General features: G+C 46.0%; 1 protein-coding gene across 1 annotated transcript in view; it reads left to right on the top strand.

Moving 5' to 3' along the window:
- Positions 1-13,480, top strand: part of LOC144134730 (salivary cystatin-L2-like) — a 44,760-nt gene extending 31,280 nt beyond the window's left edge. The window contains exons 3-4 of the mRNA XM_077667574.1: positions 8,520-8,618; positions 13,271-13,480. Coding sequence (XP_077523700.1) covers positions 8,520-8,618; positions 13,271-13,390 — 219 coding nt within the window. The 3' untranslated portion in view covers positions 13,391-13,480. The remainder of the gene's footprint in view (positions 1-8,519; positions 8,619-13,270) is intronic.
- Positions 13,481-14,440: the final 960 nt, after the last annotated feature.

Genomic DNA, 14,440 nt, shown 5'->3' with positions numbered 1-14,440 from the left:
TTGGGACTCCTCTTTTTGTAAAGCAGCTCAAAGGAATATTGTTGCAAAGCGAGGCTCCAGCGCAGGAGGCGGCCATTTTTGGGAGAGATGGTCTGCAGCCATTGGAGAGGGCAGTGATCCGTCTCAATGATAAACCTCGAGCCGGCAAGGTAGCATGACAATTTCTGAACGGCCCACACGAGACACGCACACTCTTTCTCTGTGGCGCTGTACGCCTGCTCACGACAGGTCAGCTTACGACTAGCATACTGGACGGGGTGTTCCACTTCTCCATTTTTCCGTTGGCACAGTACAACGCCCATGCCTCGCTCACTAGCATCGCACTGAACAACGAACCCTTTTGTGTAGTCTGGCCATCGTAGCACAGGATGGCTTGTTAGGGCGCTCTTTAGGGCGCTAAAAGCTCTTTCCTTTGTCTCGCCCCAGACGACTGTTTGGGGCTCTGTTTTTCTTAGAGCATCCGTCAGGGGAGCTGCTATATCGGAGTACCTGGGGAAGTACCTCTGATAGTAGCCGGCGACACCTAAGAACGACCGAATATCGGTCTTCGTGCGCGGTTGCGGGAAGTCTCGCACAGCGGCCACCTTTATTCCAGAGGGGTGGCGACGACCCTGTCCAATCACGTGACCGAGGTAGACAACCTCGGCCTGTGCTAATTGGCACTTGGGAGCCTTGACTGTCAAGCCCGCTTCGCGCAGGCGGGTTAGCACTGCCCGCAAGTGTGCCATATGCTCAGACCAGGATGTGGAGAATATCGCTACGTCGTCTAAATACGGTAAAGCGAATTCTTCCTGTCCCCGCAACACTTTGTCCATGAGGCTTGAAAAGCAGTATGGCGCGTTCTTCAAACCAAAACTCAAAACTTTAGGACTGAATGTCCCATTGGTGAAATGAACGCCGCATACCTACTAGCCTCTTCTGTAAGTGGAACCTGCCAATAACCCCTGACAAGATCTAGGGTGGAAATAAACTGAGCGCTACTAACTTTCTCAAGGCGCTCCTCGATGTTAGGGATTGGATAAATTTGATCCTTAGTGATGGAATTAAGCCTGCGGTAGTCGACGCAAGGACGAGGTTCCTTGCCCGGTACCTCAACTAAAATCAAAGGGGAGGTATAATCACTCTCACCCGCCTCAATAACACTGAGCTGTAGCATTTTCTTTACCTCAGCCTCCATAATGTCGCGCTGGCGGGGTGACACCCGGTACGCCTTGGATCGTACTGGCTCTGGGGAGGTAAGTTCTGTTTCATGAGTAAGGACAGAAGTCCTACCAGGCCTCTCAGAGAACTGACCTTGAAACTCTTATAAGAGTTGGTGTAGTTCGGTTTTCTGCTCAGGCGACAGCGGTGCTTTACTGATTAAGTCAGTAATGACCTTATCGGTGTCTTTCCTGTTCGTCACTGAGCCTAGTCCCGGAAGCTCGACCGGAAGCTCTTCGGGAACGTTTACGATCACACACACCACTGCTTCCCGTTGTCTTTAGGGTTTGAGCAGATTACAGTGGTAAACTTGCTGTGCTTTCCGTGTTCCTGGCAGACTCACCACGTAGTTAACGTCCGACAGTTTTTGAACAATCCGTGCTGGGCCCTCCCACTGCACGTCGAGTTTGTTTTTTAGCGATGTGCGCAATATCATTACCTCATCGCCCACCTCAAAACGACGGGCCCTGGCTGTCCGATCATAATAAACCTTGGCCCTCTGCTGGGCCTTTGCCATTGCTTCACCTGACAACTCCTGTGCCCTTCTTAAGCGTTCGAGGAGCCTAAGCAGGTACTGGACCACGACTGGGTCGTCGGCCCTGCCTTCCCACGAGTCTTGAAGCATGCGAAGCGGAGACCGCAGCGAGCGACCGTACATCAGCTCAACTGGCGAAAACTCCGCAGCCGCATGCGGCGCGGTCCTTAATGCAAACATCACCCCAGGCAGACACAGCTCCCAACCACTTTGTTGTTCAAATCACAATGCTCTCAACACGCGCTTTATGACGGAGTGGAGCTTCTCAACGGAATTCGACTGTGGGTGGTACACTGAGCTGTGTAACAGCTTTGCCCCACACCTTTCGAGAAAGGCTGTCGTCAAAGCGCTAGTAAACACTGTGCCCTGATCTGACTGGATTTCCGCAGGAAAACCAACTCGCGCAAATATGGACAGTAGTGCATTGACTATCTCAACTGAGCTGAGTTCTTTAAGCGGCACTGCTTCAGGGAACTTTGTCGCTGGGCAGATCACAGTCAAAATGTGCCTGTACCCCGTGGCTGTTACCGGCAGAGGTCCCACTGTATCCATAACGAGCCGTCTAAAAGTCTCCGTAATGATTGGTACCAACTTCAACGGCGCCTTCGATTTGTCCCCTGGTTTGCCAACCAGCTGACAGGTGTCACATGTCCTCACAAAGTGTTCTGCGTCACGAAAACACCCTGGCCAATAGTACTCTTGCAAAAGACGGTCCTTAGTCTTCTTAACTCCTAGGTGTCCGGACCACGAACCGCCATGCGACAAGCGCAACAGATCCTGACGGTAGCACTGAGGCACGATCAGCTGATCGAACTCCACTCCCCTGCGGTCTAGATACTTCCGGTACAGGACCCCACCTCTTTCCACAAAACGTGCATTTTTCTTGGCGATACCTTCCTTGACATTGCAGCGCATGTTTTCTAGGCTGCCATCCTTTTTTTGCTCGGCTATCAAAACCGACCGGCTGACTTTTAGCAACCTATCAAGTCCATCTGACGTAGGCGCGATGAGCAAATCTGGAGATAGCTCTTCTAACTTCCCGTGTCGGGCGTTTCCTCTCCAGTACCTGGCGCCTTCAACGCTACAGGCTCAATTTTATTCAGTTCGGACGTGCTCTGAATATCAGCTTGCGCGCCTCCGACCCTTTCTCATTGTTCGACAACGGCGCCCCCGCAACTACCGCCTTTGCAGCGAGCTCCCGAACTCTCGATCTGGTTACGGCCTGAACGCTAGCCTCACCAAACAAAAGCCCCTTCTCGCGCAGGAGGTGATCGGACCTGTTCGAAAATAGGTGCGGGTACTGGGGGGGGGGGGCAGCATAGATGACACTGCGGCCTCCGTCTCAGTTGCTCCGAAAGGTCCTTCAATAAGCACTTTTGCTACGGGCAGACACACGCTATGAGCTTCCACGGCTTGCTTGATCCATGCGCACTCGCCCGTGAACATATCGGGTTCTACGTAAGAGGGGTGAACTACATCCATTGTAGCTGCGGAATCACGAAGCCCTCGGCACTCTTTCCCGTTCACGAGGAAGTCTCGCATGTAAGGCTCGAGAAGCTTCATGTTCTCGTCAGTGCTGCATAATGACAAAAACACGAATTTTGTTTTTGTTTCTGGACACTGCGCCGAAAAGTGACCCGGCTTCTGGCACGTATAACACACGCGCGCTTGCCTCGTCTCGAACCGCTTTCTGCGTTCGGCTTCGGCTGCCGCCGTCTCCTTACGTTCGGTCGGACTGCTTTCACTCGCATCCGCACTACGTGTGTCCCCCCTTGCTCTCATGGGTGTGAACTTCGGCCTCTCAGACTTGGAGCCAAATTCACCCTTTTGACCGTCCCTAGCTCCGCGAGCCCGACGCGTCACAAACTCCTCGGCTAGCTCGGCGGCTTTAGCCACTGTACTAACGTCTGGCCTATCCAAGACCCAGTACCGCACGTTCTCAGGTAACCGACTACAAAACTGTTCCAGCCCGAAACACTGCAGAATTTTCTCGTGGTCACCAAACGCTTTCTCTTCTTTGAGCTACTCCTGCATGTTTGACATAAGCCTGTAGGCAAACTCTGTATATGACTCACTTCTGCTTTTTTCATTTTCCCGAAACTTCCGACGGAACGCCTCCGCTGGCAGCCTGTACTTTGTTAGCAGATTCGATTTCACTTGGTCGAAATCCTCTGCCTCCTCTCTCTTCAAGCGAGCGACTACGTCGGCCGCCTCACTGGGTAACAAAGTGAGCAAGCGCTGTGGCCACGTTTCCCGAGAGAACCCCTGCTTCTCGCAAGTTCGCTCAAAGTTAACCAGGAACAAACCAATGTCCTCTCCAATCTTAAACGGCCGCATCAGGTCAGTCATTTTGAACGATACTCGTTCTCCTGCACCGTGTGCCTGACTTCCATTACGAGTGCGTTCCATCTCTACCTCGAGACGCTTCATTTCCAAAGCGTGTTGACGGTCGCGCTCTTCTTTCTCTTTATCTTTTTGTTCTTTACGTTCGCGCTCGTCTTTCTCTTTTTGCTCTTTACGTTCGCGCTCGTCTTTCTCTTTTTGCTCTTTACGTTCGCGCTCCTGTCTTTTTGCCCTCTCCTCAATGGTCTCAAGGCATTCCGACAGCTCGTCATCCTCAGCCTCCAACTCAAGAATAGCCCTTAGCAGTTCTGGTTTTCTGAGTTTGTCTGAGACATCCAGACCCAACTCTCTTGCAAGCTCCAGCAATTTCGGTTTGCGCAACGATTTCAAATCCATGGCTGCTCCGAATGCTGCTTTCTCTACTGCCTACTATTGTCTTGCTGCAAACTAACCCGGCAGCAACGACAACACAATTACCAGCTCTGTTTCTGACACTAACAAAAGCCTGGAAAAACTCAGAAGAAGAAAGTCCCGCACTCACCAAACCTCGCTGCCAAGAATTCAGCGCAGTCGTTCCGCTGCAGGCAACCAGTCATCACACAGGGCTCGTTGTACTGCTCCCAGATGGTCGTTGCGCTGCTCAGCATACAGTTGACCGCATTTGTTCGCTGCTGGCCTCCGCTGCTGGCCTCGGAGTCGAGGGCAAGAAGGAACGGCTCGGGATGAGGCGCACGAGACGGCGACGCACGGACATGTTGAGACGTGACGTGACGCGTCCGCCGGGCCGACGCCGGTCAGACCTCCTCGCCTCCCAGTTGGGGAGCTCCTCTCCCCGGCTGCCGCGCTTTGACAAGCGTGGGCACCAACATGCATACACACACACACACGCACACACGAAGACACGTGGCATTGAAACCTGCCTGGACGCGCTTGGCGGGAGGCGTTGCGGCAGCGCTGAACGGGCCAAAATGACCGCCACTTTGAACGAAGCCCCGGCGTCCGTTGCATCCGCGCCGGCTAAACCGCGCGTCGTAGGCGAAACGTATCAAGACGAAACTCTCGAAGGAGCGCGAACGACGTCATTCCAACAGTTCTAATTTCAAACGAGAATCGAACGAGAAGTAAACCCGCAGGTCGCCATTGCAAACTTGTGAACGTCAGTGTTGTCGAGGTGGGGTGTAGTTGCAGGCGACTGCTGGCCGTGCTATCTCTGCGACTCGCAAGTGTGAATGGGCCCTAAAACCGCAGACAATTTAGCATTTTATTGTAGCAGTTAGCATCATGATGAAAATTAGGCGTATACGAAAGATACGAGGGCATCAATAGCCGATTTGACCGAGCTTGCTCACTGAGAGCCCGGCGCACACGGCGTTTCCCTACAAACACTCTAGGATTTTGGGTAGCTCAACTTGTCGGATATCCTGTGGTGTTCGTTTGCCCTTTTCGTTCCTTTCTTAGCTACATGGATTTTCTTCTTTTTGGTTCAAGACAAATACTATTCATTATTATTCTGTGTAGAATGATTGTTGCCACTTTGCAGGCAGATAAAATACACATTTTGGTATTGATTTCGGCATTCTTCTTTTTTTATTCTATCCATCTGGTGATGTCGCGACCACCGCATGACCCAATACCTATCACGATTTCTCCGATCATTGTTTTATTTTTGCAGGATAGTCATTCTTTCTATGCGTAAAGGTTGCTATCTGTGATTGAGCAACATGTTTATTTGGCTTGTCTGACATATAATATAGCGCAACCTTAACATAGGTATGTAAATTTATAGAGAAAATACGTATATATAAATATCGTTTTGCCATGTTTCCTGTGTACATGGAATGAACTTTGTTACCAGCGACGCTTTTTTGCCCTTTCTCAAGCTGTATGTTCGAGTTTGGGATATGGCATTGTATCTTCGCCTTTATAGTGCATATTTTGCAGAACTCCTGCTTTTTATATGTTCTCTCTGCTGCGACTGTAACTTCGGCGCAATTGTTTAGAATATCGACATGTGACAGCGGCGCCCGCGCAGTACACTGGAACGAAGGACAGCGTCACTGAGATTTTTCCGGCCATTGCATATGTACAAAATTGTAAACAAGGTTCTTGACTCACAAATAATCCTTAAAAAATTTGTCTTAACTATACATATCAGGAACATGCACTACTTTGCCAGTTTCCAACTAATATAGTTATAAAATTCATCAGACGTTTTGTTTACTTACTAAAAGACGAAAAAGGTGGAAGCATTGATATGAGTTATTTCTGCCACCGTTTTGGGGACATAAGAAGATATTCGTTAATGAAAAATACATATTTTACTTTTCCTGACAGTGCGCAGCGCTCAAAACTTTGCAGCATCTTATAAGCAATAGCATTGGCATTGCAATTACGATAAATGTATTTGATACCTCTACAAATTCTATAAGGAGGTGGCCGCTGTTCAACATGAGCCCCCTTAGAACAAAATTTCTGGCTACGCCACTGTCCGGAGGTACAAAGCCAGTTTAAACGCCCTGAGCAACAGTACTTCCACGAAAGTGAGCTCGCGCATGCGTTTTGTGGTGGTTCACTCACACAGGGGTCCTTCCACACCCTAAAGAATCTAGCCGCAAGAAGTGGGGTGCCTGTCTTTTTGAACCGCGCCTAAAAACGCTGCCTCAATGAGCGCGAAAGTGAATAGGACTAGAAAGAAGCCCAAGTGCGCCACCAGAAGCCGAACACGTCTTGTGAGGTTGGTGCAGTGTGGAAGTTTTCCGTGTCTTGTGGAAAGTATATATTGGACAAACGGGCAGGGGCTTCAAAGAACGGGCGGTCCAGCAAGGAAGATTCAACAGCAACGCTTCAGGGGAACATTTGAACTACCACTGCAAGCTTTGCGAGTCCACAGGATGTGTCCCGCTGCTGCGTGAGTCTGCCTCCCTGGCATTAAAGAGCGAGCAATTGGAACGTCAAGTAAAGGAAGCTGTGGCCATCAACCACAATATGGAATGCAGCATCATTATCGCATCCCTAGCCCTTACTACAAAAAGAAAAAAGATAGCTTGCACAGTTTTATTAGTTTTAACGCTCAGCTTTATGACATAGGATTGTTCTTTTTGCGCCGCCTTTTTAACTTTTTTTTTGCATTCTTATCACTTCGCCGGTTTTAAGCCAGGTGTCTTGTTAATTTTTTTTTGTCTTGTGTATTACTGCTACCAATTCATCCAGGATGGCGCTTTACACTTCCCTGTGTTCCTTTTTACATTTTTTTCTCTTGTTAACTTCGCATATCGGTTTGTTTTCATCACATTTAGTATTTCAACTCAGTTGAGGCCTTGGACCTCCCGTTCTTTACACATGTTTTTTTTTATTACTTCGTGTTTATGTGGTTACGCTTATGGCTTCTGTTTCATCGCGACAGCGCAGTGTTTTTCCAGTTTTCCCCCTTTTTTTCGCCGTGGTTCGCTATATATGGTTCCATGCGCCGATATAAAGATCATTTGTTAGTCAGCCTCGTGTCGTGTTTCCATGTTTCGTTGTGTCCCTCGCTTGGTGCTGTTTTATGTGCCTGAGAAACAAAAGGGGGCCTAGAAAACTACTTTTGCTACTACTGCCTTTAATTTTCTAAATTCTTCATGCTTCGTGATGTACCATGTAGATACGGCTTAAAAACAATCTGTTTGTTTCAATTCTCAATCATTTTTGCTATCTATTGTTGAGAAGTTTTTTTTAATTATTTAATAATACCTTCTGTGACAGAAATCACGACACGCATCGCATAACCACCTGCGGTTCGCAGTCATCGGTGGGTGTTCGTCGACATTCTTCAAGCTTGTCCCGTGTAGTGTTTAGCCTTAGGATTTAGAAAGTTTGAAACAGCGTTGGATATGCCTTCTCTTACGGACAGCAATTCTGCCGTGGTCTTGTTGCAAAGTCTTGGGCAGTGAGCATAGTGTTGTGGCCAGGTGCCGGAGAAAAAGGAGATAAAACATAGAAGACAAGCGAAAAAATTCTTTCGCATGCTATACTTGGAAATAAGCCACAGGAAAAGCGGCGCCGTCAAAGAGTGTAGCGCCCACATAGGCCGCGGCGCGTACGTGCTCACATCGGGCGTCTTGGTGCAAGCTGTGAAGAGGAGAAAAATTAAAATGAGCGGCGCGATCGTTGTTCGTAAGTATGACGCCCTTCCTGTTCGTAAGTATGACAGGGGCAGGTAATTTTCTATCGTCTGACATCCTGCTTCTCTTTTCCTGGCGTTCCGCTTCCACCCTCCGATTCTACTGCACCTAAGAGGTGACCGACCACAAGAACCTACCGCCTCCAGGCAATCTTCCTATGTCTGCTTTGAAGCGAGCTCTGCGCTAGCCTAGAAATGTATTCGTTGTTGTTGTTCCCCTCACACAATTCCAAAAGTGTATTCAAGCTCAGTGCCATGTTTCTTTTTCCTTTTTTTTACCAGCAAGTTTCAGGAACGAACTACAAGGTGGCTTTCGAAACAGCTTTGACAGACTGTGTTAACTCTTACATTCCTAATGAATGCTGGAGGGTAAATAAACAGGTAAGTTACGGCTAAGCTCAGAGAGTGTTTATAAAGCCTCCGTGAGGCATACAGAGTTCTCAGTGACATTTTTCATGGGCATAATGCTACTTTCCAGAAATCGTGATGATTATGTGCATGGAAAATTCACATAATTGGGTTGGTTTTTAGCGTTTGCTTTTTGTTTATCACATAACATGTCAAGAAAGAGACTATCCGTCTGCCAAAACTAATACGTTTGAAATATACGACGGGATAGATATACTGTATTTTAAACATATTTTGTACTCATGACTGCTCTGAAAATATGCAGGAAACAGGTTCCTAAAATTATATACTTGGCATTGGAAATATATTCTTGAAATTTTTCAATAATACATCAGTAAAGCTTGGTTCGTGTATATGTCAAATATATGAAAAAATATGTATGCGGTTTTAGCAAGTTGTCAAAGTATTACAAGTGTACTTTCGCAAATATGAAATTAATTCGCAATAAATATAGTGTTATTCTAACAAACGGGCAGCCGTTGTAAACATATTTGTGGCACACTTCCACACTTCCAGCTGCTGTTGAACAGCGTAGTGCTTGAGATCGCGTTTCAATAAATGGCGTTTGCATACTGACAATGTATTTAAAGTGTGCTTTCGTAAATGCGGAATTAATTCGGCTAAAGTATACTTTAGTTCTAACGAATCAGCAGTCCGCGTTAACATTCTTGCAGCATACTTCAAACTGCCGTGGTACAATCTAGTTGTCGAAATCGCGTCTCAGGAAATCACATTTGCATTTTAGCAATATATTTAAAGTGTTATTTCGTAACTACAAAATAATTTGCTCCACGTACACTGCATGGTCTATAAGAAAACCAGCGAATACGAAAACACGGGACAAGAAGAAAGCGCGCACACACTTACAAGTACACTTCAATCCTGAAAAATGAGTAGTACGAGTAAACACATTTGCAACACACTTATAGCTGCCGTGCAACAACCTAGTGCTCGATATAACTTTTCGGTCAAGAGTGAGAACTTCCGCCGCGGTCACTCAGTGGTTATCGTGTTCGGCTGCTGACCCGAAAGACGCGGGTCGAAGGAGGCGAAATTCTAGAGGCCCGTGTACTGTGCGATGCCAGTGTATGTTAAATAACCCCAGGCGGTCGAAATTTCCGGAGCCGTTCACTACGGCGTCTCTCATAGCCTGAGCTCCTTGGGAACGTGAAGCCCCCATAAACCGATACTTTGCTGTCATCCTTTCGTTCACGGTAACTTCTAGCAGGAAGGCAATTATCGCTTATTTATATTGCGTGCAGAGGACGCAATCGCATTACACCGGCAGGGGCCGTTTCGGCACCTTCTGGCCCGAACATATGCCAGCGAAAAACACCCCCACTCGCAAGGCTACCTGACTCCTATAGACGCCCATGCAATTTTTGGTTGACAATTCGACTCCTCTGTAATGCCTGACGCAAGTTACCATTAGCAGTTCGGTTATAGATCGCCCCTAGATTCGAACGCCAACAGTACGGCACTTGTGCGACAACTTGGGGCCCGCAGTCTTTACGCCAAAAACGCCTCAGCGGGCAAGATAATGTGTCGTGTTTCGAACGGTATATAATGAGGCAAGCTAAGTATCAAGCCTACCGAAACACTTCCCTGCTTGCTCACGTCACTTTCGGTCGGAAGTTGCTGTGTGACGACATCTTTTTATTCAACTTGCGTCACGTGACCTTGCAATCTTGAGGATGGGCTTTTTCTTTATTTTAATGTATTTTAAGTTGTTTAACGTATTTAATGAATATTTTTAGTATATGTTTTGTACAATAAATATACTAAGCGGGCAAAAGCCTTATTGGAAAATTTTTAAGAATGTTCAAAGTATTACTCCTAGCATACTTAGAAAGCATTCTTGTTGGAATTTATACATAGTGACAAAGATATAAATTTAATAGGAAATTAGTACTATATGTTGTAATGCAATTTTAGCATAGCCTTTTTCGCTAAGGGTAAGGGTGCGCATTGTCCAGTAAATATTAGTTTAAACGAAGAACCGAGTGTCATCTACATGTGAGAGGCATAAGATGCGTGTGAGGTGAAACACGGCCCTCCAGAACAAAAAAAAAGACGGACATAGAAATGAGACTATTTTAAACGGACGAATTCAGCCAAAGTGAACGCCCTTTCTCCTTTATTGATGAAACACTCTGCTAAAGCCCCTGAGAAAATCGGTTATTCATTATGAAGGGGATTTTCGGCTTCCCAAATTTTTATGATACTTGGCACTTCGAGGAAAAGCGTGCCACAGATTGCAACGCGAAAATAGATTGCAACGAAAAGAAAAAAATCACAGTTTCTTTGTAAAACATGAGTCATCATAACACCATATTTATTTAAAATAACGCAAGAGAGGAGAGCAAAAAATATTTTGCAATAGGCTAAAATACCAATATTTTCTACATTTCCAACCACCGTACTATTACTACGCTACCTTGGAATGAACGATTTTGCGTTTGTAATTTTAGATTTTGTTTCATTTAATTTTATTTCCTTAGATGTCATCAGAAGCGTTGTTACAGAAAGGGCGCTTGGAATTAGTAAACACCGTCACAATGACAGAAAATAATTCAAATTTTCAACAAACTTTGATGAGCAGGTAACAACATTAACGTTATAGAGAAGGCCTCTAACACGACCGAACCTGCACGAGTAAAAAAGAAATTTGAAAAAGTGACAATGTGTAAACGTGTCCAGGCGACTCTGAGCTGATGGCTACAGAGATGTGATAGCCGTGAGGGACAGGAACACAACGTTCGATCTGCATCGGCCTGTGAAAAAATTCCTGAAATGAAGATAGGTTCGCAATGCGAGGAAATAGCAATAAGGGTGTTATTTCGGATGTTGTTCTGAAGGAAAAAAATATGATGCCTTAATGACAACTTGAATGAATCGAATGTGCGGCCACTTTTGAGCATGTTAAGGAATATCAATAAGATAACCTGGATGAGGATACCAAATGGGTGAAGAAAATTCGACTTTAGAAGCTGAAGAATAGTTTTTGGTTACAGGCGCGAAAACAGACACAACACAAGGCAGAAAGACGGGACGGGCTCTCCGTCCCGTCTTTCTATCTTGTGTTGTGTCTGTTTTCGCGCCTGTAACCAAAAATATGTAGAGTTACCAACTTGCCCAGCAAGACGTTCTTTGAAGAATGGTTTGTACGCTAATATCTTTTCATGTTGGGGAGCATTATGCAGAAGGCGTTTTACAAATACCAAGGTCCTGTTTGCTGCCTATATTGTATTATTATCATTCATGCTGCATGAAACATCCCTAGTGATTTTTGTGCCAAAATACTTCAATGAGAAGTCTAGTAATATGGAGAACTCGCGAAATTACGCAAGCGAAGACAAGAAGATAACTTGTCAGCATCCTTTGATTTTTTATTTCTCCGCAACTACTGAAGTGCTGAATCCGCATATATCTGTGCCTTGTTCCCCCCTCCTGATTAGCACTCTTGATCACCAAGACCAGACTCATTATGCTCACATCAGGATAAAGGAAATTGAAGAAAATTTCAATTTCCAATGCGCTTGCAGTATTGATAATACTGGCGTTCTGCGACTATAGCATATCATGCTAAGAGGAGAAAAATTTAGCACTGTGGAAGCAAAGATAAGCAAATATTTGGGGGCTTTTCCATATCACTCTTTTTGCATTTTTCTGACTACTTACGGAGAGCCATCCTTGCTGTGTACTTTCCAGGGGCTTCACAGAGACCCATTCGCTTTACATGTCATCTTTACAGCCTCGGTTTCATGCTGAGCAAAGAGAAGAGAATGGCACTTCTATATGGTCATTTCTTTTTTTAAAGTTGTTTCGTGAGAATTGTGCTTCTTTTTCATCCCTACAACGCAGATCTGCCCAAGACATCATCGATGTCGTAGTTCTATAGAAAGGAAACGCCTTGCCACTTCTTGGCACAAGCACAGGAGAAACATCGGGAGTAGAAATATGCCGAAGCAGTCTGCAGCAGTAAAAGAAATGGTAGATCTCCGATTCGGCCTGACTGACAGCAGTTGCAAGCCAGTCACTCTCTTTACATCTTATCCAAATTCTAGGGTATGCAACACGAAGACAACCCAATAATGAATCTAAGTCTTCAAAACAAAGCTCAATGAACATAATTCCTAATAAGTTGGCAATGAAAAAGCATTCGATGTAGTGGACTCTTGAATGGCATCGACTGGTTTTGCTTAAAAGATTCAGATCACTCTTCTGGAATGCAACCTGTGTCCTGCGACGCTTAGCAGGAGGCTTCTCACAAAAGCACATGGCCTGGTACCGTTACTTCCCTCTAGCCAGTGGGCATTATCCAAGCTTATGACGTCACTGCCTGTCTGGTTACGTCTCACCTCACCAGGCAACGGGATCTCTCCGCTCCCGTAGTGACACTGATGACAGCACTGCCCGTCAGCCAGACGGGATTTCTGCACAACGCTCAGTTTTTGCTTCAGTGAAGATCCTTTGTTGTGGCGTGATGTTTTTTCACGTAACGGCAAACAAAATAATGTTGTATTTTACCATCACATCGAGGTCAAAAAACGAAGTGGCGTATCTTTTATGGGCAAATGAATATTTCAGGTGTGACCCAGGATTGTGGTTTTGATCTTTTCCAGCCCCAACAGGGTTGCACTGCGGTAATCTTTGAAGATCTGGAGGCCGAAAACTGGGAACTGACCAGCCTCGAATGCTATAGAATAGCTGGAAATGACGAAAGCTATGTTGACCGTTACTGAAATTCGTCAAATTATTTTCTGTCCTTTGGAAACGGGCTACCTTCCCACGTTACAATTCTGAAATAAATGAACCGGCGTTTGAAAAAGTAAGAAATGCTTATACTGTTCTCGTTGGTACGGAAATGTAGTTGTGGGCTAAGTAATGAACTAACGTACTTCATATCGCGCGGCCAGTGTGACGCACTCTTGTGTTGTGCCGCGGTCCCTCACCATCCCCCATCACTCTGCATAGTTCCTCCGAGATGCTATCCTCCGTTAGGTGGCTCTGAATTTTTTCTCAACCCTTGTCGCGCAGAACTTCCTTCAAGCACCACCCCACCAATACTGTTTCGCATCTACCATTTAATTTATCCTCCCCCTCATCCCGTACTGTTCTTCCTCTAATACGACCCTCAAAATGTTTTGCTAAACTCCACGGTGTGTGGACGTCTATGTGAACGCCGCTAATCATGCTGCTCGACTCATACCCGCTTTCGCTCTGGCTGAAAATCTTCTTGCATGGAAACATAAAACGAGGGATGGTTAAAATCCACCTTAAAATGGCTATAAAAATAGTCGTCATATTCAGCAGTGGTTTATTCTGGATCTCAAGCTTAACGCAGTCCTACATCTTCTATGAGGATAACGAAAATTACAAATCCACAACAGCTTATTCAAAATCTTCCCCTGCTTGCAAGGTTCGACTAGAAAGCAGTATCTTGCAATAATATCATTGGAAAATTAAGGTTGAACAACAACAGTTTCTAATGAAAAAGAACGAACGCACATACGCGCTATCTTTCTGTATCTTGAGCAAGAGGAGTTGAATAAAAAATTTAAGGCTGAAGATTGGCTCGCACAACATTTTTTTCTTACCCCAGCGCATTATGACTACGTCGGGAGAGCTCTCTCGTGTGGGAGCCATCATCTAAAACAACCGGTATTTGAATATGAACGACGAGTTGCAGCCACTCTGAATTATTCATTGCACGCTGACTCAGATATTCGAGGATGACTAGCACTGACGCTGTTTTGCCCCAGGTTTATAGCGAAACACTTCCAACTGCAGTA

This window comes from Amblyomma americanum, chromosome 5, assembly GCF_052857255.1.
Source record: "Amblyomma americanum isolate KBUSLIRL-KWMA chromosome 5, ASM5285725v1, whole genome shotgun sequence".
In the NCBI taxonomy this organism is placed as follows: Eukaryota; Metazoa; Arthropoda; class Arachnida; order Ixodida; family Ixodidae; genus Amblyomma; species Amblyomma americanum.
The sequence above is the reverse complement of the archived record's forward strand: the minus strand, read 5'-3'. Positions and strand labels throughout refer to the sequence as shown.